The sequence below is a fragment of the Apaloderma vittatum genome, unplaced genomic scaffold (assembly GCF_000703405.1).
Source record: "Apaloderma vittatum isolate BGI_N311 unplaced genomic scaffold, ASM70340v1 scaffold33368, whole genome shotgun sequence".
Classification (NCBI taxonomy): domain Eukaryota; kingdom Metazoa; phylum Chordata; class Aves; order Trogoniformes; family Trogonidae; genus Apaloderma; species Apaloderma vittatum.
This window is the reverse complement of record NW_009733321.1, coordinates 5,611-32,360: the sequence shown is the minus strand read 5'-3', so window position 1 is coordinate 32,360 and position 26,750 is coordinate 5,611. Positions and strand designations below refer to the sequence as shown.

The window sequence follows — 26,750 nt, the reverse complement described above, 5'->3', positions numbered from 1 at the left end:
TGATTTTTGTCTACAGTGCCATTGGAACAAGCTGAGTGGTCAATCCACAGCATCGGGCAGCCGTGGTGAATAGCTCGGGTTTTGCTTATTTTCATTTTGTGGGGTTTTGTTTATACTTTGGAGAGAAATAAAACCATAGACGGTTAAAGATATGTTTCACGTTACACCATTTTACACCAACATGGACCTGCTTGGACTGGACTTATATTTATGTTGTATTAAGTTACTAATCTATATATTGGTTATAACAGCATCTAGGCGAAAAAAAAAATAAAAAAATCCAGGCCCCGTGTTGGACTGAGGTTCGCTTCTCAAGGAGGAGAGATTTTGTTGTCTATGGCAATTTCCTTGTACAGCTTGTATCTCTTTTTATTTTGTTTTGGTTTGGTTGTTTGGGTTTTTTTCTGTTCGCAGTAACTTTTGTAATATATTTTTTGTTTGCAAGACCCCCATCCAAGTACATTCCTGTATAAACTATTTTGCACTATTTAAAAACAAAAAGAAAAAAAGAAAAGAAAGAAACTCATATTGATGAAGTCAGGTTGTGCAATATAATGGATAGTCGCAATGTTCATCATTGTACCTGTAATGTAACTAATTTTAAATGTACTATTTTAAATATGTAAAATAAATTTTCACCTTGAGCATGTTTTAATGAGGTAAAAGAACTAGTTTGACCCTTTTTTGTTTTGTTTTGTTTTGTTTGTTTATAACATTTTGTTGCTTATTTAACAAATGTGTGGATATCTATTTTTCTTTTCTGATTTTTAGAAATTTGTCAGTCTGAAATGACTAATGCAAGAAAGTGGGGTTTTTGGTATTAAATACAGAAGGTACAACCCTCTTTTCAGTAATACCTGTTGATTTCTTTTAACTCCTAAGCTGACTAGAGGGTAATGCATGAGGTATGCTACAAATTGCATTACCTTACATGAGTACCTTGAGGCGCATGATTGAACACAAGGAAGGATTTTGTGACAGATTCACTAAAAATAATAATTTGATCTCTGCTACAGTTTCAGTTAAGAGAAATTATGACTTTACCTGTCTGTCAGCAATGAATGCTACTATGAATTGCATGTTAAGCTGAAGGGATTGCTTAGCACGTCTCTTGCACATCCACCACAGCCGTTCCTGGGTTCCTCTCTAGCCACAACATGCGACCACATGGCCTTAGATTCATCCACAGCACCAGGCTCCTGGTGAAGACTCTGATTTCGTGGCAGATGTACACTCAAATGCTGCATCAAATTATGTAGTCGGATGAATTGTGGCCAGGAAGGCATGACAAAATTGAAAGGCACGTGCGTTGCACTTTTTTCTTTAGCACTGCAGTGAGATTTAAAATCTTACATCATGTTTTCAAACTCAGACAGCTAAAACAACCCTGAAACTAAAAAGGTGCTTTAATAGTAAAAGTCCTATGGGTAAAAATGACCCAGAGCTGGTGTTATCTTCAGTCTGCCAGATTATATCGATTAATTAATATAAGTAATAAAACTGTTTCTTCTGTTAACGAATACTGTGCACAAAATACATGGTCAATCCAGCAGTGTTGGCACCGTGTATTACTCACCACTAGGGCAGGGAATGCATCAGCCATGTGTCTGAGTCTTACTATATCTTAAAGGAAAACGTAACAGTCTTGAAGTATTGGAGAACTTCCCCAGTTCTGCACATCTAATTTGGACGTCCTCCAGAAACACCCAAATATCAGACAGCGTTTACTGTCTGGCTGAGATGTGGCGAGTGCTCTGGTGCTCCTCGTGCTCAAACATGACTGCCCGTGCCAGCTGTTTGCATTGGAGAACCCTAATCCTGGTTGCAAAAACAGTTGATGTGACCCCATTCAGTCTTGTGTCAATGGGAGACAGCTGTTGGGAGACCGTTAATTTACTTTTTCTTTTCTTTCGGTTAGAGGTATTGTACAGCTCCCATCAGGTGCTGAAGTATAACCAAAAAACACTTAGGAATCAGATGCAGTGTTCACGGGGGAGTGTCGGCTGTGTGGGGCATCCTTTGAGTCCTACCTTGCTAACATACTGCGTTTTATTGGCATCGCAGGTGATCGTTGGATTACATGCAACTTGCTTTGTAAAATGTATCAAGGTACTGTAGACATGACATGTGCCAAACATTGGGCTTAAACATGCAAATCAAATTTGCATGACTTAAAGGTGGGCAGATGCTTTGAACCTGGATCCCAGCTCATTACACTGCTGTTTTGAGAGCTTTCTGCTTTGGACAACATACCCCTTCCCAAGTACCTCCCCAACCTGTCCACTATTTAAATCAAATGAAATCCATATTAAGAACTCCTTTGTTTTTTCTTAATTTTTTAAGTCTGCTTTGATGTGCAGTTTCTGTTGTCAACACAGCATTGCTCTTAATAAGGGTGACATGTTCTTTTTTTTTTTTTTTTTCCGATAGTAACGTCACAGGAGTGGTAATGAGGGGACAGAAATGTACTGTAAATCGTGCCTGCTGTAATGCTAGTCAAAAACCATGAAACCATGAACTGATTGGTGTTCTCTCTAGCAGGATTGCCAAATCAAATGGGAAATTCTTGGTCTTGAGAGACACAGCAGAGCTTGTTGTTGTAGAAAATTACTTACCTCTTGGAAAGTTAATGACGTAGCTCCTATTTGTTGAGCTATTCGTGTTATGAGCAATGTGTAGGAAGCAAGATTTTGAATTTCTTAATTTTTTTTTTATTTACTCTATTGAGTAATCTATTAAAACTGTTCTCATGTATTTAGATTTGTTTTGCTTCTTTTAACCAACAAGACTGAGGACCAAATTGACCTTCTTACTGTAACAAAAATAAAATAAATTTTTATTTGTGGCAATGCAAGATAAAGTCCCTGAAACCAGATGGCCAAATTCTAGTTGCCTGCTTCCATCATGGGCATCTTTTTTCCTGCTCCATGCATTTAAACAGCAAGTGTGGCACAACATCTGCTTCGCGGAACTGTTTGGTTTGGTTTTTAACTTCAACTCTCATTGCTCAGATCGAGATAGGCGTGTTGCCAGTGGCTCTCACGTTCTAGGGAATTGCAGTAATCGCAAATGTGGATGCTGGTTCCCCTTTCCAAATCTTTCCTTCCTGCTATGATTTGCCATTTGATTGCTGCGTTTTTTGGTACAACAGGAAGTCATGTTCATGGCATACCCTGCGCATGAGAAAGCGGGCGGAAAAGGAGAGCAGTGGCAAAAATGAAGCCAATGGGCCACGTAAATCCAAGGATATTCTGGGCAACAAAGTCTCTGTTAAAGTGAGTAAGGCCATCTGAAAGCTGTGTGCTGCTCTCCTGCTTCCCATCCTTTTCACCCCCTAGAGCATCCTCTCCTGAGAGAGGGAGGGGGCGGCAATTTTGGGTTTGTTTTTTGTGGTTTGTTTTTTTTTTCCACTTTAGTTATCTTTTTTTTTCTTTTTTTGTAGTATCCATTTTAGCAGGATTTTTGCATGCAAGATAAAATGCAGCCTTTGTTTTTCGTTTTCTTTTTCCTGGCATCCCACATGCAAGTAAGTAGTCTTCATTAAAAAATCAACTATATAGATGGTTAAACAGCTGTTCTCAAAATCGGGACAACAGTGATTTACTGACCCCTGACCTAGCCCAGTCTGCAGCTCCATCAGCACAGCTGCAGCCATGAGAAAGCCACTGGGTGAACCAATGGCCTTACTGAAGCTGATGAGTTTTCTTTAGGTCAGTATTTCACCACTTCTTAAAATAAGGGGTTCTCAACAATGAGATGTTCAAGTTTTTTGATCTGGGGAGATGGTCTCAATGACCTTTTTCTTTCCATATTATCAGACAGGGCAGAGATGCTGATTCTGTCTTGCCAGGAGAGGGTCTCGTGTGTGTCTGTGTGTGTGTGTCTGTGTGTGTGTCTGTCTCTCTCTCTGAGATCTCCCAGTATGGAAAAGGTTGAGAACTGTGGGGTTAAGCTCCATCTTCTGCCCTGGGTGCCCGACTACTGTGCTCCAATTCAGAGGATCCATCACTATAAACCGACCATGAGGCCTGCTCAGGACTAATCTGAGGTTTTCCCTCCCAACAGAGGCAAGCAAACACTTGTTGTGACTTTGACACAACCAAAGCTCAGCCTTGGTTCAGGAAAGCACTTGAGCATGTCCTTTGGATCCACCTCTCTCCAGGAGAGCCCATGATTAAATGTTTGTCCTTTGCGGAGGCTTTCCCTCTTGTGAGCCTAGTGAAATAGCCACGGCATGTGCAAAGGGAGGAACCCCACCTCTGCAACCTCGCACCCGCCCGCAGCCGGGGAAGGACTGGGCCAAGGGGAGCGGCTGCTCTGGCATGGGCCACAGTGCTTCCTCCTGTTGCTTCCTCGCTGTCTTTACCACCCCAATGACTTGGCAGAATCACTGCTGCTTCTTTGGCCAAAGCATGTCTCCACCTTTGCTTCCCTTGTTTTGTTGTCGATTTGGTTTTTTTTTTTGGTTGATTTTTTAGAGCATTTCCTTTACTGTTACCCCCACTCCTCACAACTCCTGTGCTGCTCTGCCTTGTCTAACCAATCTCTTTTCTAATCTCTTGTTCTCTTTCCTCCTCTTCATGCTGCCAAAGGAGACAAACAGCTCAGAGGAATCAGAGTGTGATGACCTTGACCCCAATACTAGCATGGAGGTAGAGACAATCATCCTTGTGATTATTTTTTTTTTTTTCCAAGAGCATGTGCCCAATTTGAAATTTGCTGAAAGGGGAGCTGTGGGGGTTCTGTATCGCTCATGGACGTGTGGGCCAATTAAGTGTGAGTCACACAAAACACCAGTTCTGGTTTTGCCAAGCAGGGAACTGGAGTTTGGGCTGCCTTTGTGGTGGGAGCAGTGGAGGGAGCTGAGGGAAAAAGTCCTACTGAGCTGGAGGCTCATGTAGCCACCCCCAGTCGCTCTTTCCCACCTGAGACCCCATTCGGTGAAGCAATAATGCATGCATGTCAACTGCCAATGAATGTAGCAGCTTTCTATACTAAAAAACACTCCTTGCCCTGGCAATACTTGCTGGGCTGCTAGTCAGGCTTCTGTTATAAATCACTGGAGCAAATGTTGCACCACAACTAGTACTTTAAATTATCTAGAAGATTAAAAAGGACAATTTTTTTCTCCTAGCGGAGTGGGAAACTGCATTTCTGTAAAGGTACTGAAGGAGAATGGTAAAACTGGTTGTGTGAATGTCTCCATATCACAGACAAGGCTGATGCAGATAGGAGGACCCAAGTTATGATAAATTGCACTACTCTTTTCCCAGTGTGCAGCCACTGGCTCTAGTGGAGTGACCAAGATATGTCTTTTTGGGAGAGCCTGAAGGAGCTTAAAATCATGCAGAGTTATATATCTGGTTCTCTTCAATTAGTATCTTGCAGGACTTATTTTTTTTTCTATGTATGGTGACCACACCAGCATTGTATATATTGTACCAAGACTGAAAGAGCTTCATACTGAAACAGGCCAGGGCAAGGTTCAGAGAGACGTAAATGATTTTGTAGAGACGACAGAGCGAGTCACTGTAGAACAGGGACATCTGTGTCCTAGGAGATCTCCGGCATGCTGTTAGCCAAGCTGCACTATAAACATCCTGGATAAGAATGTTCATCTTATTGCTGGAGGGAAAAAAAAAAAGAGGGAGAAGTGTACTGACATGCGCTGCCTCAGCTACTAACATGAAGGATCTCTTTTAATTGTGTTGGTGCATATAAACACATCTTTAAGAAGGGGATATATACTAAAGGAAAGCTTTTGATCCAGATAACATCCTGGAGATTGAATGACCCTTACTACTAACGCTGTCTTATTCTCAGGAGTGTGTTTGCATTTTCAAAGAGCATTTTGGTAACCAGTGGTAACAAATAGAAGTATATATATTTGTTACAAGGCAGTGCCCAGTTACTGCATGTAAGTAACTTTAGAAGCTTTAGATCACTGAAAATTGCCTGTGAAGTAAAAGGTGGCTGAGATACAGGTGTGTTATATAGAGCTGGGTGAGAATCACCATACTGTTTGCAGAGGATTTCTGTGTTTTGACTTTTCTTGATAGGAGGAAAACCAGATGTTTTAACACTGTTGGCAGAAGGTACCCGAATCCTTACACTGTCAGCATTTCTAGTTAGTTCTAGCATACTCCACGTGGCTCCGTTTGTTTGAATTGGGGTCTTTACGGTACAGTCTAGTGTTTTTGCCTGTCACTCTGAAGTTCAGGAAATAAGAGCTTTTCTATTTAAACCAAAAGACACTAGTGTGAAGTGTTAGCTGTGATATGAATGTGCTATTGGGGGAATATCTGTGTGCCTGGTATATGACTTGATTTACATTTGGAAGCTGCGTCCTGCATACCCCAGGTCACTTACTGGAGGTGACAGTGTCACTGCACCACAATGCAGTCCCCAGGAGCCGTAATGTTCCTCATGGCTTTGAAAGCTCAAGTCTGCTTCTGAGGAGGGGCTGAGCAAATGTTTAAAATGGCAGAGGGTGAGAAAATAAAGTGTAGCTATGAGGGTGACCTACTGATGTCACACTGCCATGCAAGGAGCAGCATGACCCTTACTTTGCACAATTTTTTTCTGCAGCCTGGAGTGACTGTGGTCAGCTCGTTAGTCCAGCTAAGAAATACTGGAGGGGTGGGACTGCTGATACCCAGTGTAAACTAAACACATTGATCTAGAGGCAGCGGAGTGAGGATGGGCTCATAAAATGCTCTCAAAGCCCTAGAAGAGGCCGTGGGGAAGTCTCGTCTGTAAAGGTCACCACTAGCGAGCTCCCAAGGGAGCTGAAGACACTGTGACTGGCTGCCTGAAGAAGGAGGAGACCTTGTCCTCACATCTGGCTCAGCTCATGGTGGATTTTCTAGACACTAGGTGTGCTGGTAGGAGGGCGTTTCCCCATCATCAACATTCAGAGGTGCATGAGGCCCTACCTGTGTCATTGAGGCGGAGTCGTCTGTAGCTGTTGTTACAGCCAGATAATAACAGGGCAAGTCACCTGGCTGCTCTTAGAGGACTGTCACCACTGACATCCCTCTTCCTCCTATCGTGCATGAGAACATGCACCCAGTCCTGGAAAAGAAAGAGCAGTCTCCAAACACAAAGCGGACATATTAATTACTCAGAAATGTTGGTGCAAATTACCTCCAGCCCACTCACGGTGCAAGTAGTCGGTAAGCTGGTTGTAGTACCTATGAGGTCTCACAGCTGTTGTGGTCTTTCATATCTAGCTTGGCTTGCTATTTACAAAATGCCACATATTTGTTCAGTAGATTCCAGATTTCTGAAGCAGTTTGCCTTTGTTTCAAGGGGAAACATAGAAAGAAATGTGGAGAACATATACAGTGAGAGAAGGAAACTAAAATTCTGGGTGACTGTTTAAGAGAGATGAAATGTGGCTTTGCTCACACAGGGATGTGCTGGCGTTGAAGAACTTTCCATTCATTGTAACTTCGACTAAAAATAGTATCTCTTCATGGCTGTTTGTTCTTGTTTATTAATATGTAACAAAAGTGCATGAGAATGGAAATGACAGGGTTTTCCCCCCTTGTTTTCTGCTTTGCACTGTTGTTTCACAAACAGAAGGTGCAAACTCACCTGCTAGGCATTTGAGTGTAGGAGCAGGCACTTAGGATCATGTGTAGCCATGTGAGGAGTAGGAGTAACCTGTATTTAAGAAAGATCAGAGACTCCCTTTCCACATCTTTCGCTAATTGCGCAGGGACAGGCAGCTCCATTTCTGAGAAGAAGGTGTATGCCCTTGTCAATCACCACACCCAAGGCTAGGGTCCTGGACAATGACACAACTAATTGTCCTGCAGTTCTGTGTCGTAATGTCTCATGGGGTTTCAATATCGCTGAAGGGGTCATAAGTCAACTGTGCAGATGCCATGAGGCTCCTCTTGTCCAAGTGAATGTCCTCCCAGCAGTCAGAGGACAGTGAGCTAAACCTCGCTGAATTCAGCAGCAGCCCTTCCAGGCTTTGAGGTGGACTTCACATGTAGGGCCATGACATGGCTTCAGATGTCTTGTTTTGCACAGTGCGACTCCAGCTGCAGTGTGTTACAAGTAATCCTGACCAACCCTCAACTGTCACCGAGGGTCTAGTGTTTGTTCCAGCTTCTTAGCTGTGCGAAGGAGAGATGAAGTCCAGGCGCACCCCGAGTCAGTGGAAGTGCCATCATTAGATTAGCAAGTTGGGCTATTGCCAAGGTATGTGAGTTGGGCTTCATAATCGTTTTTTTTCCAGTTATGACATTTTAGCATGTTAAGAACTACTCAGAGACACTTAAAGCAAGATAAGCACTAGGAAACATCCTGTAGAGAAGAATATTGTATTAGTGACCCCACAGTCCAAGTGGTTAAGTAATGGCATGGTAGATACAGCTTTGGCTCTGGGTCAACACTCAGCTCAGGCCAAGAACTCCCAAGTGCTTTAGGCAAATGCCTTCACCCCCTACCTTGAGTTGTCCATCTCGAGTGCATCTAGCATACTCTCTTGGTGAGATCTTGTACAATACTTGTAAGAAGGCCTTTCCTGGCCTGTTATCACAGTATGAATGAGTATAATCCTGAGAACCTCCCCTGTTTCCCTGGGGTGGCCTCCATGGGCGATGCCACTGACCTGCTGCCCTGAGTGGCCGGGGATTGCTGAGACTGACCAGGAAGGTGGCTCATCAGGTGTGACGCAGCCTGAGTTGGCAGCGCCGGCGTGGTGGTTTAGCCTTTGCCAAAGAAAGAAGTGACCTACTTCATCTGCAGGAAGTGGTAGAGTGCTACAACACTGTACCTGGAGTATCAGACAACCCACAGCTACAGCCACTGAAGCACGTGAGCCATTAGGGCCTCGCAGCAAGAGCGTGATGAGGACAAGAGGACTTCTGCTTTGCACGGATACATGTACAACAGTCAGCATCCCTTGTGGCTTCTCCATCAGTCTCAAAGGCAAATGAGCTCATCCGTGCTGGGTGCCAGAAGGCATCCCCTATCCTCAATGAATGGCTGATGCCGTGGGACATTTCATCAGATACCATTCTCCCATTTTAAATTATATTTTAAATTGTATTTTCTTTTTGGTAGCATCTGTCCATGTGTAGCAGGATCCTTATTTGGTCCTTTTCTCAAGAAATTTCTCTTATTAATTTATTTCTGTATGGAGGAAGGGCAGGCTCCTGACACTGTGAGCTTGTCCTCCCCAAAAGTCTCAAAGTAAAAGTTGACCTAGTCAGAGATGGATTGGTAGATCTTTTCCTACAAATTAGAGTTGGCTTAATTCCTCTCTAACTGATTCCGTTTTTTTCTGAGAATTATTACTTTTTATTATTTTTTTGAGTGAGGGAGCAAGGAGCATGCTTCTGACTCTGCTACCAGTGTGTTCAAATTTGCCAATATTTTATTTTAACTCAGTGAACAAGAGGTGCCATGAAGTGTTTACAAAATGCTGAGCTGTTTGTCCTGGAGTAAACATGCCCTCTGCTGTTTAGATAAAAGCATGGATCTTATTACAGAGGGCTTGGTTTGCAGCCTGGCCTTGTGCTTTGGGGGAGAATATATTCTCACTCCTATTTTTGATGCACTCCTACACAATGGGACTGAAATACGGCATTAGAAAAATGCAGGCATCTTCTGGGCCCTCCTGTGCATGTGTCTGCACTGGTTTCAAGCCTCCTCTAGAGCGGTGGGACAGGCATGGTGAGGACATCTCTGCAGGAGAGAAGCAAACCCTGGCCAAGGTGAGAAGCCCTCGCAGGCAGCCTCGCGCAGCGTTTCAGGACGAGCCATTGGCATTACAGAGCAGTTTCTCACACCCCACTAGATGCAGCGTGTGTGCACAAATGAAAGATAAGCTCTTGCTAAGAATTAGGGTGGTCACAGTTGCTTTGCAAGAGGACTTTGTAGCTGCTGCTGCAGATGCCTTTCTATCTTTGTAACCTGAACCTAACAAACCAGGAAAAAAGGGGCTCAGTACTGCAAAATACTGAGTTGGTGGATGCAGCACCTGTGCCACTTTTCTAAAGCCTGACTGTCACAGTGTTACACTTCAGTCACTTAGATCTAAGTGACTTAGATCTCTGCAGGTCCCCAAAGGCATTCAGGTATACGCCTCGTGTGCCTTTCCTGGTCTGAGCCCTGAAACAGCATGAGCTGGAGGAGGGAGAAGCAAGTTTTATTTCTGGATTTTTTACTGAATAACCCTGACCCGTCCTCCAATTTCTTTATCTCAGCAACTCCTCTCCAGCTTCCTGTCTTTGCCTGGTCAGCATTAGACATCCCTCCTCACTTGAGCAGAGGCTGTTTCGTGGTCTGCCTTTGTCACCTTGTGTGGGGTTTCCATTTTCAGCCAGAGCTCTATGTGAGACAGGAACTCCCCTGGCCACAGAGGGAGCAGTACAAGTTTTCACCTACCGTGGACCAGGCTACAGGTATTTCGTCCAATGGAAAAAATATATCTATCATATTTCAACCAAATTTATGTTCCTAGAAAAAAGAGCCAGCTGTGTTTCTTACCTGAGGAGTGACTGCATTGCCAGCTGAGTTTCATCCCTTAGGGTTAGCGATTGCCTGGTGTGGACTGATGCTGAAGATGGTGCAAGAAGTTTTTGCGTTGGGTAGTTCCATCCCCATGAGTTTGGTTGCTCGCAGGCCGGGCTGGTGGCCACAGTGGTGCAGGTGATGCTTTCTGGGATTTCTTCAGGGAGCCCTTGTTAGCATGATGCCTTCGGCTGCCTTCCCCTGCTCATGGCCACTGTGGCGGGGGATACTGGGCTGAGGTCTAGGCTGTGAGAACCTCATTCAAACCAGACTGGGTGGGGTTTCAGGGCTGAACCTTCTTTTTCAGAGAGAAGTAAAACTTCACCAAAGCTGCATAACCAGCGGGTTTTTTTTCTACCTAGTTATCTCAAAGCAGTACAGAGCATTCCCTGAGGAAGCAATGCGCAGAGCCAGAGCTCCTGTATCACCTCCACAAACACCCCTGCTGCCCTTTGGCTTATGTGGGAGCTCCCTAGGGTGAGCAGGGGCTTTAAAAAGGGGGAAAAATGCTGGAGAGAGCAGTCTTTCACCGCCTTTTCTCTGCGAGAGAAATCCCTTGGATTTGGAGCCCACTACACAAGCATCTCTGGCAGCATCTTGTGCTGTGGGTGCAGCATGCTGCCCCCTGAGCCTTAGGGGGCTTTGGGGGAGCTGCACCCCTCTGTCCATAACCCTCATTTCAGTGCACGGCACCTCGCTCAGCTTGCCAGCAGCGTGCCCCGGGCTTCTTGCTGTCCCCTGTTCAGAGCAACATGGCTTGGCTTTCATCTCTCTGTAAAAGCCCTGAGAAAGAGGAAGAGAATTGAGAAGAGTTACTTGCATGGATTGTGACAGCAAAAAGGCACACACCGTCATTTTCAAGAGCCTTTGGGATGCTCTTGGCAAGTTGATCCGTAAGGGACCAGCCAAAGGCTGCGCAGACAAGCGGTACATGAGCTCCCGTCCTCCAAGGGGATGGTCTAGATCACTCCTCTCCAACCACAGGGATTAAAAACCGATTTGGCAAATGAAGAAGTCATCTTCAAAGGTCTTGCACTTAGTCTAGAAGGAGCTTGTGGAATCTGTCAACTCCTGCCATCCACCCAGAGCCTGGAAACCCAGCTGGCCTGCGGAGAGAGGCGGCAAAGCCCCGTGGCCTGGGAGCAGACAGCTCTGGCTGTGAACCTTTACTTTCCTATTTCTGCCCTTCTCACTCTGTTATTTGACCCCCCTCCTTCAAAGCAGATGAAATCCCGTTCCCTAATTAAGTGACATATTAAATCACTTTGGTAGTTCTCAAATATTATCATGCACACAGGCTTTTATTTTTACCTAAGCTTACAGCAGGCAAAAGCTGCAACGTGGCTCTGTTGTTAACATTTTAGCAAAGGAAATGTAAATTTTACCCATAGACTCTTCCAATATTACCTAGCAGTGGTAATTTTGTTTCTAATATTCCCATGATGAGGCAAGGGTAGAAAAACATTGGTGAGGTAATTATTATAATTGATTGTGCCTTGGAAGTCATTAGAAATGTATCATTATTTATTTATAGATATATCCATTAGACTCATCATTGTAGCTGCATCTTCTAATGAATCCTTTAAAGTTTTAAAATTAATATAAAGTGTTAAGAGTGCTTCTTTCTCTTGATCTCTAATGCTACAAGGATGGAAATCCGTGAATTTAGTGCATGCTGCAGGGAAGGAATTTTGAAGGATAGATGTGTATTCCAGTCAAGTCAAAAACTACAAAAATGAAGATGTATGTGCAAATGAGCTGCTGCCTGGGGTTAAAGAGCTGATAAGTAAGATGGTCTTACTGAGTGAAAAGTTGCAAGGATTGGTTATTCACAGAACAGATTTTTCTTCCTTTGCTGTGTTGTCTGAGCGGTGCAACTTAGTCATAATGATCCATCTTTCCTTTTCCACATGCACAGGCAGGAAAGATGATATTCTTCATCCAGTGCCCTCTTGGCCCCTATTTCTTCCAGCCCACAGGATCCAGGGGGTTGTATGTGGGTCCTGGATCCTGCAGAGCAGAAATCACTATCTCTGAGCCCTTCACCTTCTTGGAGGCTCATGGGGTGTCTTGCCAGAGGTCCACGTCCTGGTGTCAGTGCCCAGCGGCCCTGTTCAGATGAGGCTTTGTGCCTCCCAAGCAAAACCAGAGCCTGGAGGTGCAGCCAGGAGGACGAAGACCTGGCACAGGACACAGCGAGCCTGGCTGGCTCGCTGACATGCTCAGGCCCTTGCCTGCCAAGCTGAGCAGTGCCATTCCATCACAGGGCACTCTTCTGCACCCTCCCTACACAGAGGTGCCCCCAGCATGGCTTTAAAAAGTAAGAAATTCTAATTATAGTAATAGTGCTAAGAGTCCTCTTCAGGGATGTAGGCAGAGGTTGGCTCCTTCCAGCGTGCTGGAAATTAAACATTTGAAATCTCAACACTCTTGGGAACATGTGGAAACCCAAACCATCATACTTTTGCCCACCAGGTGCAGACCTTTAGGCCTGATGAGCCCTATGGTAGGGACTGAAACCTGCTTTGCCCACAAGCAGCAGCCACCACTCGTTTCTGGAATGCAAAGTAAAGCACTGGCAATGACTGGTTGTTCCAGTGGGTACCATGCAGCTTGAATTCTCTGTAGATGTGTCCTGAATGATCAAATTCTGCCCATTGCCAGGACAAAGGATAGTCTCAGATGTCAAGGAATTTGTTGTTGTAAAGTATGTTTATATGGGGAAAAAGCGAACCTTTGTCAGTGGTGAGTCCATGTTATGCCTGGTTCATTTGGGTTTTCTGGTGGTGATAGGGGAAAGCAGACACTGAGGACTCAGTGCTGGTACCAGAGGTTTGCCTGGAGCTATGAAACCTGAATACGCTTGAGTGCTTCCATGAGTGGCACCCTGAGCCATTCACCTTGGGAAGCTATTTATAAAGCCTAAATATAAATATAAGTCTTGAAGATGTGTCTCCGTCATTTTGAAGTCTTATTGTTTCTGCTTCGTGGCCTGATTTCTGAGCTTCTGCAAAAATTCCCATCAGCTTTGGCAGACCACGAATTAGGTCAGTGCTTCATTGGCATCCTCCAAACTAGCTCTGAAATAGATAGCAACAAAGATATCTAAGGTGGCATAAGCCACACTGGTGCTTGTGGTGCTTGATATCAAATTGATAGTTTGAATTTGGATAACAAGGCCTTTTAAGATTATTGAAACAGTTAATGAGGCTAAAACCTCTATACTATTGTACACCCCTATGTAGTTAGGGTCGATGCTGCACGGAAGAAGTCAGTGGCATTGTCTTTGTTTTTACCAGCTTTGCTTCCAGGGTACTTGAGGTAACTGGCAGAGACAGCAGTTTTTCAAGTCTTTGCTAACTTGGTCAATTAACTAGTTAAATAAAGTAATTCTCACTTATCCAAACCTAATTTCAAGTTTGAAGTCCAGTAAAAGGAGTAAAATTTACTCTTTGTGATAGACCGAGAGTTGCTAGAGGACTGGTACTTGCCATAAGCAAGACGGCAGCAGCATTTCTGTTTTAGTGCTTTTCTCCTTGTTTTTCTGAAGCTGAGCAGAAGCTAAAGGATGCCTCCCTGAAGCTGGTTAGTGGCCAGAGTGCTGCTGAGATGCCCTGGGTGCGTGATGACTGTAGGTGTTGTGTGACGTGGGTTTGGAGCCGGGCACAGCAGGGCACAAACCACCTCCAGGAAGGAAAGTTAATGGCTTGAGCATTATCACCCAAGCAAAGAGAAATCACATCCACCCTCCTCGGCCTTAGTGTTGTGCCTGTTACCTGTGATGCCTTATTGAAGTTCAAGAAGCTGTAGTTTTCACTTATTTTCCCAGCTGTGCACAGGCTTGTTCGGTTGTCACTAGGGCTTGCTCCTGCTGTGTGTGCTGGTTGTTAAAAGTTGCTTATAGCCACTGGTCAGTGCTTCTGTGGTTCTGGTTAGGTACCTTGTGAAACCAGACGTCTCTGTCACTGTCCAGAAAAATAAATGCTTTTATTTCTTTGTATTTTACAGATAATCAACCCAAATTTCATTCAAGAAGGTGAGTTAAGGATGGCTGTGCACTGACCGGCACAGAGGGGCAAGTCAGCAGCTGTGATTTACTCCAGTGCAACAGCATGCTCTGCATCCACCAGCGTTTACAGCAAAGGCAGCTCTCTGCTGCTCAGTCCCCAGGGGAAGCTGTTTTCCTCCTGGCTGCTTGGCTTAGACAGTCCAGAGCCACAGGCAAGGCTGAACCCTCCAAAACTGCCTTCGCAAAGTGTCGTGCTCCTGACAGAGCACAAGGCTGGGGGGTGGACGGTCCCTGCTACCTCCTTCTCTGAGTTGTCGACAGATGGTTTTTAGTGAAGAGGGAGTTCTAGTAACATAATCCCAGGACCTCCAGATGTTTGGGACCCAGATCCCATAGTTGGTCCTAGAAAGTATTCTCTAGACTGGGGGAAATCCTCACCTGTAGACTGAAAGAAGGTGCCATGTGTGTGTCCCCATTTGTTTTTGCAGTGGCTCCAGAGTTTCTTGTGCCATTAGTGGATGTCACCTGCCTGCTCGGTGACACAGTGGTGTTGCAGTGCAAAGTCTGTGGACGGCCCAAACCAACTATAACCTGGAAGGGACCTGATCAAAACATTCTTGACAATGACAACAGCACAGCCACGTACACAGTGTCATCCTGGTAAGGTCCTGCCTGTGGATCCCAACCTAGCTGGTCATGATGGTTGTGTTGCCCTCAAATATGGCACCAGCCAGGCTACAAGGCTCATCAGAAATGCACTTAATGGAGTCTGGCATGATGTATCAATACATCACTGCACTACACATCAGCCAGAAAGAGTCCAGCTTCGGAGTTTGGGTACCTCTATTGTTTCCTGAACTGACATAGGTTATATCCACAAAGTGTGTTGCTGGCAGGTGTGAGCTTGCTCCTATAGACCTCCTGAGCCAGCTGCAAGCCAGAATCCAGAATGTTTCCAATATATTGGCTTGGCTAATATTGCCTCTGTGTTGCTGGGGCTTCTCTGCTTGAGTTTGATGCCATGCTCACCTTCGGTAGGATCAGGTGTCAAGCAGAACAAGCCCTCACTGGCTTGTGATACTCATGTCGTTGGGCATTTTTTCATGTCATGGGCAGAGGTGGTAACTCTTGAAGTTTTCCATGCCTCAGCTGTTGCTAAAAGAGCCTACGTGTGCTTCTGAAAAGGCTACATCTGGCTGTACTTGGACTGAAAGTTGCTTGTCGTTATGTTCCCAGCCTGACTAGCAGGGAGAAAAAACATAAATAACAAGCACTGGGAAGATTCAAAAAGATGTGGAGTTGAATTCAGGTCAGGTAACAGCCTGCTGCTGGATGCTCATCTGCAGCTTATGTAAGAGATTTGGGCCAAACTGCAGTGGAAATCTCCGGAAGGCAATCTTTCATGCAAACTTCTCAGCACTTCTGGCTCAGGCTGAGATGAATCCAGGGAGTACAAAGTCCCTGGAAGTGGAAAAATGAGCACTAAGAGAGAAGGGATTTTACATATTCAATACAAAAAAATTACATCTCATTAAAAGCTTCCTTTGGAGACTGTTAGCTTGTGTGGCTGCCCCAGAGCACCCAAAATTGTCTTTTTAGATCTCAGTGCCTTACCTTTAGGCTCTGGCTGGGCTTGGGATGGGAGGCTATTTCTGTACAGGATTCTTTTTTCCATCACAATCTTTTGCCTGTGTATTGGCTCCCTGTGCACTATCAGCACTTGTGTTGTCTTCTTCCTCATGTTTGTTTCTCAGTGAAGACACTGCCTGCCAAGGAGAGGCCCAGGAAATCAGTGGCTGTCTTACAAATCCTGAGTGTCCAGATTGTGGGGGAAGGGGATATTTATGTCCTGTTTAAGACCAGCATAGTCAGACCAGTAAAAGCTGCAGCATCCAGGTAGTTATACCGGCAACCTTCTGCAGTTTCTGGTAGATTATGTGTTCAACTAGTCTATTTTTACTATCAAGGGAATTTATTGTTGGCTCTGTGTTAGGTCTCCAGTACAACTAAAGCAGTTACACAAGCAAAATCCTTTAATTGAGGCCAACTCCCTTAAATTGCATATTGAAGACTGCAATGTGCAGGCCAGAGTGACTGTGTACAGATCTGCTGTAAATGCACTAGATTCCATAGAGCTGCTCATTTTCTCAGATTGGCCCAAAGATTGAGCATCTCCCACAAATTTGGCCTTGGAATTTGTTATCCCTAGCTGTTATGAGATGTCTGACCTTCTGACCAGGGGCCTGGCAGCCTTGTTAGATCAACGGCACAAGCTCCAGGGGTCTGAAGCTCCCCAGAAACATCAGGTGCCCTTCACTGTGAGACCACCTTCTGCATCTGAGCTCAATTTGTCCAGCATGCGTTAGACTTAATTGCAGAGGCGCAGCAGCTCAGTGTCTCTCAAGATAGGAAAGACGTGCCTGGGGAAATCTTTCCAGATATATGAAGTCTAAGCATCCAGCTCTGGACAGGCACAACAAATGTTCAGCTCCTGGGCTTTGCTTGCTGCTTGAGTGATCCTTCCCCATCTCTTCCGAGGCCACAGCAGACAAGTAGATTTGCCTGGCAGGCAGTGTGGACCATTCTGCTCAAAGGTTTCATTAACAGCCTAATCGTGACGTATGGAGGGGTTGTCCTTGGGTTCCAGGTTGCTGGAGGGATATTTCTTCAAATGAGTTAACAGGATTTGTTCACACATGTGTTTGTAATGAGGCAGGGCAGGAACTGATATAAAAAGCATTACCAAGCAAAGCAGCACTTTCTAATCGGCGCTTCCTGCATCCACAGTGACTCTGGGGAGCTCACCTTGAAGATCTGCAACCTGATGCCTCAGGACAGCGGCATTTACACCTGTGTGGCCACCAATGAACATGGAACTGCATCAACCTCTGCAACCATCAAAGTTCAAGGTAGCACATCTGACCTTAACACCCAGAGTTTTTCTGGGGTGTCTTGCAGGGGGCTGGGAGCACACAGGAATAGCCAGTGCAAACGCAGCCAGGCAGGGAGCTGTGCCAGGTGGATCAAGACATTAAAATCATACAGCCATTCCTCAGCCAAGACTCCCACTGGTGGCTGAAGGCACTCTTTACGCTTGATTAAGTCATCTGATCGTAAGTATCACATCTGGGAAATGAAAACCCATTGGCACTGGTTCAGCTCCTGCATCCTGCTCACAGCTCTGCTTCCCATGGGCTTGGTAAGGTTGGCAGGGGGAAGCTGAGCTCCCCTGGGCTGCCAAGCCCCTGGGAAGTGACGCCCCAGCTGCCCACAGGGAGCTCTGGGATTTAGAGCCTGCCCAAAGCACGGGGGCCTGGGACCCAATTACCCCGATTTTCAGCCCCCCCTTCTTTGTGTGGGACAGAGGAGGCAAGAGCAAGATTTGGCCTGGGTGAACTGTTCTGCAGGGATTCAATGTGGAGACATGTCTCTGAGCCTGAATTCTCCATGCTGTACTTTGTGACCCATCTAATTTTAATGAATATGAAATGAGTTGATGCTCATGACCTCCAGTTCTGGAAAAGGATCTTTAGCCTGAGAGTAAGTGGTGCCTGCTGCGGTGAAGGGGATGGCACAGAGACAAATGTCTATCTGGAGACTTACAGGCGCAGTAGTGTCATAAGCATTTAGAAATCAATTTATTTTGTCTCACAAACTGCCCTAGAGATACAATTTCCCAAATTAATCCAGGCAAGTTAGTGGCTGCACTAACTGCACCTGCGCTGAAGCAAATCACAGGAGAATTACTGGTCATTTGTCAATCTGATGCTAAACATACCAAGCACTGTACACCCAGAAGCACTCTGAGTGGATTTCTTGTGTTATTTTTTGGACACTTCAAGGTGACTTCACACCTCCAGAATCTCACTTGCTGCTTGGTGAAGTCCATAAGAATATTTGTTTTCCTCAGTTCCATGGGCTTTGCGTCAGGTCTTGAGCTGGAGCAAAAATTAGCAGCAGAAAGTGGCAGGTAAAGACACTCTGCCTTTATAGCATCTGAGCTCAGACAGCTCCTCTGCACCCAAGGGACGATTCTCCCGGCCAGTCTCGCAGGGAGGTCTCTGGGGCGTCGCAGTGCAATTGACCACTTGCTGTGAGCAAGAAGAAATTCCCCTTGTGCTGCAGGACTGCAAGTCCATGTTGAGGCTTGCAAGAAGCATGGTTCTCTCCTAGCTGCAACTGTGGAAAGTACCAGACCCGTGGTGGCAGCTGAACAGGATTTTCCTCTGGTTGTGCCGGTGACGCAGTGTAACTCAGCGTGCTTCCCTCTGCAAGGCACAGCTGCCTCGCAGTGACCCAGTGCACCTGATCTTCAGAATAAAGCACTAGTGCTTGTTGACCTGATGCTGGACTTGGTGATTTTTTTCTCTTCTCAAGGTGTCCCAGCTGCCCCAAATCGCCCCATCGCCCAGGAGAGAAGCTGCACCTCTGTCATCCTGCGCTGGCTACCCCCATCCAGTACAGGCAATTGCACCATTTCAGGCTACACTGTGGAGTACAGAGAAGAAGGTAAGTGGTTTGATCTGTGTTTGTTGGTTGGGACAATGAGAATAAAATCTCCTTAATGGCACAATAGGCTGCAAAAGCATCCTTACCGCCACTGGGGTGCCACTAGCTGTTGCTCGCAGGTCCCAAAGTCTAAGGCTAGAAAGAAGCCCTTCTGCTATTCAGTCCAACTTCTCATATTCTCATGTTTCCTCTATCACTTGTGGCCAGTAAAGTGTGCCAAGCTAAAACATATCTATCAGTAAAGCATCCTTTCATCATTTATGTTCTACCACTATGCTACCTGTCCTTTCTGGTGGATGTTTCATGGGAATTCAAAAACAAAGCAGCCTCTTTAGTTTTTTTTGATCTGAATAAATTTGCAGATCTCTACACACTTTTCAAGCTCAGCTCTGAAATCCATTTTTTCTTAAATCCATCCATCCTTTCCCCCTGAAGAATTAAATAGATATTAAATGCACTCTTTTCCCAAAATGCACAGGGACGTGCTCTTGAAAAGGGCATTTGAAATGGTTCACATCTCTTTTTTGCATTCTTCCTGCAAAGGTGTGATGGTCCCTAGGCCTTAGGTATGGGGCCTCTGCTTTTTCCCTTTCATCCTTCAAAAAAACCTACTTCATGTTAATAAATATGCAGACAATCACTCTATGATATTAATACCTTCTCTTAGCTAATAATCTGTCTTGACCCTCACTGTGCTGTCAGTGTGACTGGCTTTTTTGTGAAAGTATAAAAGCTTTTGTATTAACAACAGTCACTGAAACAAACAGCAAAAAAGCAGCAGTGTTCTCAGAATTTCTTCCACTCCAAAGGAGTTGCTGACTCTTCCCTGTAAAACCAATCTGGACATTGTGAGACCTGGCAATCAGAATTTGCCCACAATGCACACAAAATATATGAGTAATGGTAAATAATGTAAAAGTAAAAAGTCCCGAACTTACTAAAATAAGATGATTTTTTTTATATATATTCTTGAAATAAATCATAGGTTGTGATAGAGCTCAGTGTCCCCAGAGGTCCTTTTCTGTTCTGTGACTTTGTGCAGATGAATAATGTATTACTCCTTTGGGTGGCACGGGTAGTTGGGTTTGTTTCTTTTAGGAGCAGAAACACATGACAGAGTCAGACATTACTGCAATCATGCTCATCTGCAAAAAGCCTGTATTAAGCTTCAGAAAGCTGCTCCTCCTCCTGCCGCTCTGGGTTTCACTGTAGCCACCGTGTCTTCTGAAAGACTTTGCAGAAGCTCGCTGATTGTGCTGACACCCTGTCTCAGCTTCACTTGGGACTCCCTTCCTCTTATTTTCTTTGCAGTATTTCTGCTACTGATTCTCTCACAGCAGAGCTGTCATCAAATCGGCTCTCCACTCCTGTCTTATCATGCTGCCCTGAGACATGACTTGTAGTACACAGCCACGGCTAGACTGCTGGAGAGATTAACTTGTCCCTGGGCTTCAGTTTTCCCATCACTATCGGTCACGTGAGGGGCATTTCCTACTTCCCTCCTGTAGTCAGACTGGAGGGTGGCTGCAAGAGAAAATAGATACCTGCAGTCCAGTTCTGGTTCAACAGAAACACTTCTATCTGCCATAACCTCGCCTTTCAAAAACCTTGTAGATTTTAACCTGCTGTATGAGCTGGGCAGAGAAAGCCTCTGCTCTAAGCTCATGTATTGAGACAGATTCCTTCAGCTCTCCTTCTCTGCCTCTGTAAAATGCAGGCTCTCAGGTCTGGCAGCAGTCAGTAGCCTCAACTTTGGACACGTATCTCGTCATTGAGGATCTGGCCCCAGGCTGCCAGTATCAGTTTCGAGTGAGCGCCAGCAATCCCTGGGGGATCAGCTTGCCCAGTGACCCATCCGAATTTGTGAGGCTCCCAGAGTATGGTGAGTGGCCGTGGTGAGGGTGGGGCTGATGCACACCAGTGTCCACCTCTGCGGTCGCTATGGTGTGCTTTGATGGGTCCTTGTAAAAACATTGATCCTGGACCTGGTGGGAATGCAAGAAATAGCCTGGGACATGCTCAGAGCCAGCTGCTGCCACTGGAAAGGCCTTTCATGTCTGCCTCTCCAGCAGGGCTCCCAGCCTCCCTCTGTCACAGAAGCTCTTGCAGTTTCCTAGCAGGTCCCTGCTTTCTATCTCAAGACCATTTCTTGTCTCCATCTCTGGCCAACAGGCTCCATGTCCCGGTTGGTGTCCCCCTGCCTTTCCAGCAATGCTGGCAGCACCGGGGCATCTGCTGGGCAGCCCAGCTGGGATTTGCAAATCAGTCTGAAAAACATACTCCCCCGAGCACACAGCCAGCATGGGAAAGCTGTGATGGAGGTGAGCCCCCAGTGAGCTGCTGCAGGAATTTGGGGCGCAGTTTACTCACGATGGTGCTGTGAGCAGAGCCAGCGTTTGCCCATGTTTTAACAGCTCCAGTGCATAACTAGGTCTGTGACTGGCTTGGATAGCCTCTGCTGGATGAAGCAAGAGCTCACATGGCATAGGTCTGCCTGCCAGTTACACACAGACATGCCCTTAGACTGTCCAGATGGCCCTTTTCAGCCCAAGATTGCAAGGGTGGATTTGAATCCACCTTATCCATGCCTTCCTCTGGAGATCTCTGGCTTTCAGTGGTGCAGTACATTGCAGCTATGCCTGAGCAGCATGAAACTGGACTCCTAATGGTATTATTTGCTCTTTTAAGTAATCTATTTCATAGGAAACTGTCTTTAATGTTATACTTTCTTGACTGTCCTTTGCTCTCCCAAAGACTCTGCTGCTGATGGTGCCACTATTTCATGGAAGGAAAACTTTGACCTCTCTTACACAGAGCTGCATGAGATTGGAAGGTAATATTAACCCTGCTTATCACTGCAATAAAACACCAAAACAATGACTTGAAGCTTTTTCATTGGAGGAGAGTTTAGGGATTTTTTTTATAGTTAGCTTGAAAACAGCTTCTCCTTGCAAAAGCATGTTGGGTAATGATTAAAATACAGACTGGCTAAAACACAGACTAAATCCTGTTTTTCAAGATCAGTTGTGATTTGAGGATTGCAACTGGGCAAACTCACAAACGATTAGGCAGCCAAATCTCTGACAGCCACTGGTAGCTGTCGCTGGTATCTCCTTTATCACCTCTGATTTGATGTGAGCTTTTGAAGTCACAACAATTTGCTGGTTCTGAGTAAGCTTAACCTCAAAGGCTTTTGTTTGCTGAAGCGCGTAAGGCACGTGACTGACTTAAATCTCATGCCAAAGCACTTTGCTGATGGGGATGGTCAGCTGAACAGGAGCCACAAAAGTTGTCAGCCTTCAGTGCTCTGCACAGACAGCAGATAGGTGTATGCAAATAATCCAAGTTAATGCAGGTTGATCTTCAGCTGAGAGATCAAAGGCAATTGATTCTGGGGCTGAAGGGACAGAAGTGTCTCTGGCTCTGTAGAAAGAAGAGTGGTCTATTAATAAGAGGCCAAGTTCAGCGCACAGTTTCACTGAGTAGTTTTACTTTCAGGAATAGTACTAGGCACTAGTCCATATGAGTTCTCTAAATGCTTTCCTGCCTTTCTTAGTTTCTCACTGTGTGCCTGAAACTGTGACACCAAATGCTTGGTTAGAGATTATTTAACAATTTATTTAGTTGTCTGAGAAAGTTTGGGCTCTTTATTAAAGCAACTGGAGAATGGAGACCAACAGCAGAGAAATAAAAAAAAATTAAAAAAAGATAGAACCTGTAAAAATGTTCAGCAAATTGAGCCCAGGGGAGGTTGTTAGAGGATATCAGTATGGCTGCACAGAGCAAAGCGACACCGTTTGCTCTCAGTGTTTGCTAATCCCAAAAGAATCTCTGCACCCAGGGTAAAATACAGAGGCTCTTTGTTGGAAAAGGTTATGAACAACTAGTTAAATCTGATTCCTTTTGAAATATTAATGCACTGAATCAAATAACACTTCAAAAATCGGTCTGTTACTGCACTATTTTAGTGATTTATTTATGAGGCCACTTCATTATTCCATGTATTTTTTTTATTTCAGAGGTCGATTCTCCATAGTAAAGAAGTGTGTTCACAAAGCCACCCGAAAAGACGTTGCTGTAAAATTCATTAGTAAGAAAATGAAAAAGAAAGAGCAGGCAGCACACGAAGCAGCTTTGTTACAGCACTTACAGCATCCTCAGTACATCACTATCCATGATACCTACGAATCTCCTACTTCTTACATCTTAGTTTTGGAACTGTAAGTACATGGAGCTCGAATTCCAGTGTCTGAGTAGGAATCACAGTGCTATTAAAGCCAAGGATAAAATTCACCCTGAGTTCAGCAAAGCAAAAATTTTGTCATCTGTTTTTTCTTGATTGTGGCCTCAAATGAAATAGCCATTTTCTGCAGAGCTTTCATCGTCTTTACAGTAAATAATATTCAGAGGGACAGATAAAACTGCTTTCTACTCCAGCGAAGCTTGGGTCATTGTATTTGCAGTTAGTTTGTCCCACTTAGTGTCATCAGATCTATTTGGACAGTTTTGTCTACTTTTTAGATTGGAGTAAATGTGTTTCAGCTAGATTGAAGCCTAAATTGCCCCTAGAAGGAGTAATAACAACCAAAATCAAAAATGTTTCTTCGTTACAGGATATCCAACAAAGTGTATTTGGGCTGTTTGCCTGTTTATTTATACAGATGAATAAAACTAAGTGGAAAACTTTTATTGGGTTAGTTTTCCCACAAAACATATTACCAGCTGAAAATGTCAGTGATTTTTTTTTCTGTATTATGCAACCAGCTCTATAAATAAATAGATGGATCCAAATAATTAAGAGTATCTCTTTTCAAAGGAATTGCCTCCATCTATTGAATCTATCCTTAAGCAAATGAGTTTACAGTTGCTAAATTTTTTTAAGAGATTACAACTGAGTATTAATCATTCTACCACTTCCATCGCCTGCAGTATCTTGTGATACCATTAAATACTCATCAGATCTCGCATTTTACTTTCCCTCCATTTTTAGGTCACAAAGTTTCCATCGCAATTTTGTTTTCAAATATTAACTGTTCCTGGAGGTACCATGTGATCTTTCATGTGCAAGGTTTGATTTGTTTGTAGGATGGATGACGGTCGACTCTTAGATTATCTAATGAACCACGATGAACTTATGGAGGAAAAAGTTGCTTTCTATATACGAGACACGATGGAAGCTTTGCAGTATCTTCACAATTGCAGAGTGGCTCACTTGGACATAAAGGTAAGAACAAAAGAGAAAGATGCTGTTATTCAACGATCTGGTACAGGGAGTTCCCAGTGGCACAGACAGGAGGAGGTGCAGTCTGTACCCAAAAGAGTTGATCACTAAATGGCCAAGCACTATCTTTCAGACCTGGTGAGCAGAGAAAAGACTTTCTGACTTGCAGTGCAAGGTCTTTTTCTACGTTCAGGCAAGAGCTGCACCTATTTCCTTGTTCACTGGTTCATTCTCAAGGGCTTTCTGGATTTCATGAAGGAGAAGAAGGATGTCTGAGACAAGAGCGGATGTCGCTAGCACCTGACTGAAGAAGAATTATAAGATAAACCCACGGAGTATGGTTTGGGCTCACCCCTGGTGCTAGCTCAGCTACCAAGCTTCCTGAGCAGAGCTGGCTTGTGTGGAGGCAGGTTAGGGCAGGGCAGAAGGAACACGTGTCTCCCTCACCCCTGCAGCAGTGCCCTGGAGGGCCCAAAGCCAGGGGAGGGTGCAGGGGAGCAGGAGGTGGGGAAGACTGGCAGAGGCCAAGGAAGGCAGCACACTGCACTGTGGTGCAGAGCCTGAGAGGGGAACTGCGTGGGAAGTACACCCAGGGAGAGGTTCAGAGGAAGAACAAGCTGCATTGTGGAGAGGAAATTCAGGCGTTCTCTAAAGTCACAGGTTAGCACAGCTCGTGCCTCCTTTTGTTAGTGCTCATGGCAGGAAGGACTGTACTATCCTGGATTTGACATTGTACTGCTGTCCTCACCAACATCCCAGTTGTCTTGGGTGATGGAGAATTAGTGACTGAAGCTAGGATCAAATGTTTTGAGTTTTGTGATCTGCGACATTGATTCTGGTTGTCAGGAATGTCAGCTAATCTATAATTTAAATGCCAATTAAAAATGTAGGATGAGAGATGAATTTAACTTTCATGTATAGTGGACAGTCCAGCTCCAGGAAAGTCCCTTTTCAACTCTCCCAACTCCCAGGCATGTCACTGAAGTGACGCTTTCATTCTTCTGCTCCCTACCTCTACAAAAAAAAACTACTTCCTTTTGTACAGTACCTTATGTGAGCATTAGTTCCAGAAGGCTAAATCATCCTGGTTTCTTTCAGTAAGATTGTTTGTATTTTCTACTGTATTTATAGGACCTGTCAAAATATAGGTAGCACTCTGAGGTAAAGGAACTGCGCTGAATTCTCTATTTGGTCATAAGATACTTCCCAGAATCAAGGTGGGAAGCCAATTTTGTCTGACCTATTTACAGTTCTCTTGGATGAGGGATGTTAAATAAAGCACGTTCTGTTGCTAAGGAGGAAGCAGGAGGTGACAGCAGACCCAGCCATGGACTGTCTTGTCCCCAAATCTGGCTCAAAAACATGTTGATTTTTTTGATGCAGGCTGCACAAAAGAAGAGCAAGCAGAGAGATTTGGAGAGCAGTGTGGTGACATTTGCTTTACATATATAGTTATGAGGCATCAGTAAAATATGCATGAGGTGAGGGGCCATAGGACAGAAAAGTGAGTCTGGAGAGAGTGCAAGAGTAAATTCACAGATCACCTCAGAGCCAACAAAGGAAGCAAAACCCGTGTTAAGTCCCCAGACCAGAGTGCATAGGCAAAGCTCAGCATCTCCCACTGAGAGAGGTAGATCTTAAAGACTGAAAGAATTGGTAAAACAGACAGAAAACTAACTGGAATAAAATATAATTGCGCTCAAGCTTGGAAGGCATGACCGTGGGCTGGTGTTTGTAAAGGAACACTGGCAGCTCCGTCCATGCCAAGTGACAGAACAGTAACGGCGCTCACCAGAGTCCCTCCCGGGACACGTGGTAGTGGGAGCAAAGTTAATGTTTACTTCACAAAGATCATTTCTGCTATAAATATGGGCATTTCTGTAGCCAGTTGTCACGTAAACAAATGGAATCTAAATAAGCTGATCAGAGACACACACGTCTTATCAAAATTGAAAAGTCTGCCAGTGCTCTTAATCAGCAGAGATTAGTTTGAGAAAATAAACTGTGAATATTTGGGACAAAGGGCAAGACCCCAGTGTGTTGTCCTACTCAAAAGAGGGTGTTGTCACTGCAACTTTCTTACTGATCTGGATTTCCAGCAGTGTAAAGAGCAGCTGAGCTGGTTCTTTGTCATTCAGTCTCCTGATCTGTACCTGACACATCTAATTAAATGTGAGTTTTAATTGGCTATTAAACCTAAATGAAATCATGCATTTTATATAATTACATTATATAATTATATATAAAATAATTGTATAAAAATAATAATTATGTATACCATAATTATATATTACATTACATTACATTATATATAATACCATAACATTTTTCGTATTATCTTTTCAACAGCCAGAAAATTTGCTCATTGATCTAAGAATCCCAGTACCTCGTGTCAAGATCATTGATTTGGAAGACGCCGTTCAGATCACAGGTCATTACCACGTCCACCACCTCCTTGGAAACCCGGAGTTCGCAGCT

At 44.6% G+C, this 26,750-nt stretch overlaps 1 protein-coding gene across 1 annotated transcript in view; it reads left to right on the top strand.

Annotated features, from left to right (window-relative positions):
- LOC104278741 (kalirin-like) overlaps positions 1–26,750 on the top strand; it is a gene marked incomplete at its 5' end in the record, with an annotated part of 44,525 nt that overhangs the window by 17,369 nt on the left and 406 nt on the right. Inside the window, 11 exon segments of the mRNA XM_009875816.1 lie at positions 3,152–3,275; positions 4,593–4,652; positions 14,542–14,569; positions 15,031–15,202; positions 17,330–17,451; positions 18,920–19,051; positions 20,769–20,933; positions 21,806–21,884; positions 23,071–23,271; positions 24,137–24,275; positions 26,622–26,749. Coding sequence (XP_009874118.1) covers positions 3,152–3,275; positions 4,593–4,652; positions 14,542–14,569; positions 15,031–15,202; positions 17,330–17,451; positions 18,920–19,051; positions 20,769–20,933; positions 21,806–21,884; positions 23,071–23,271; positions 24,137–24,275; positions 26,622–26,749 — 1,350 coding nt within the window.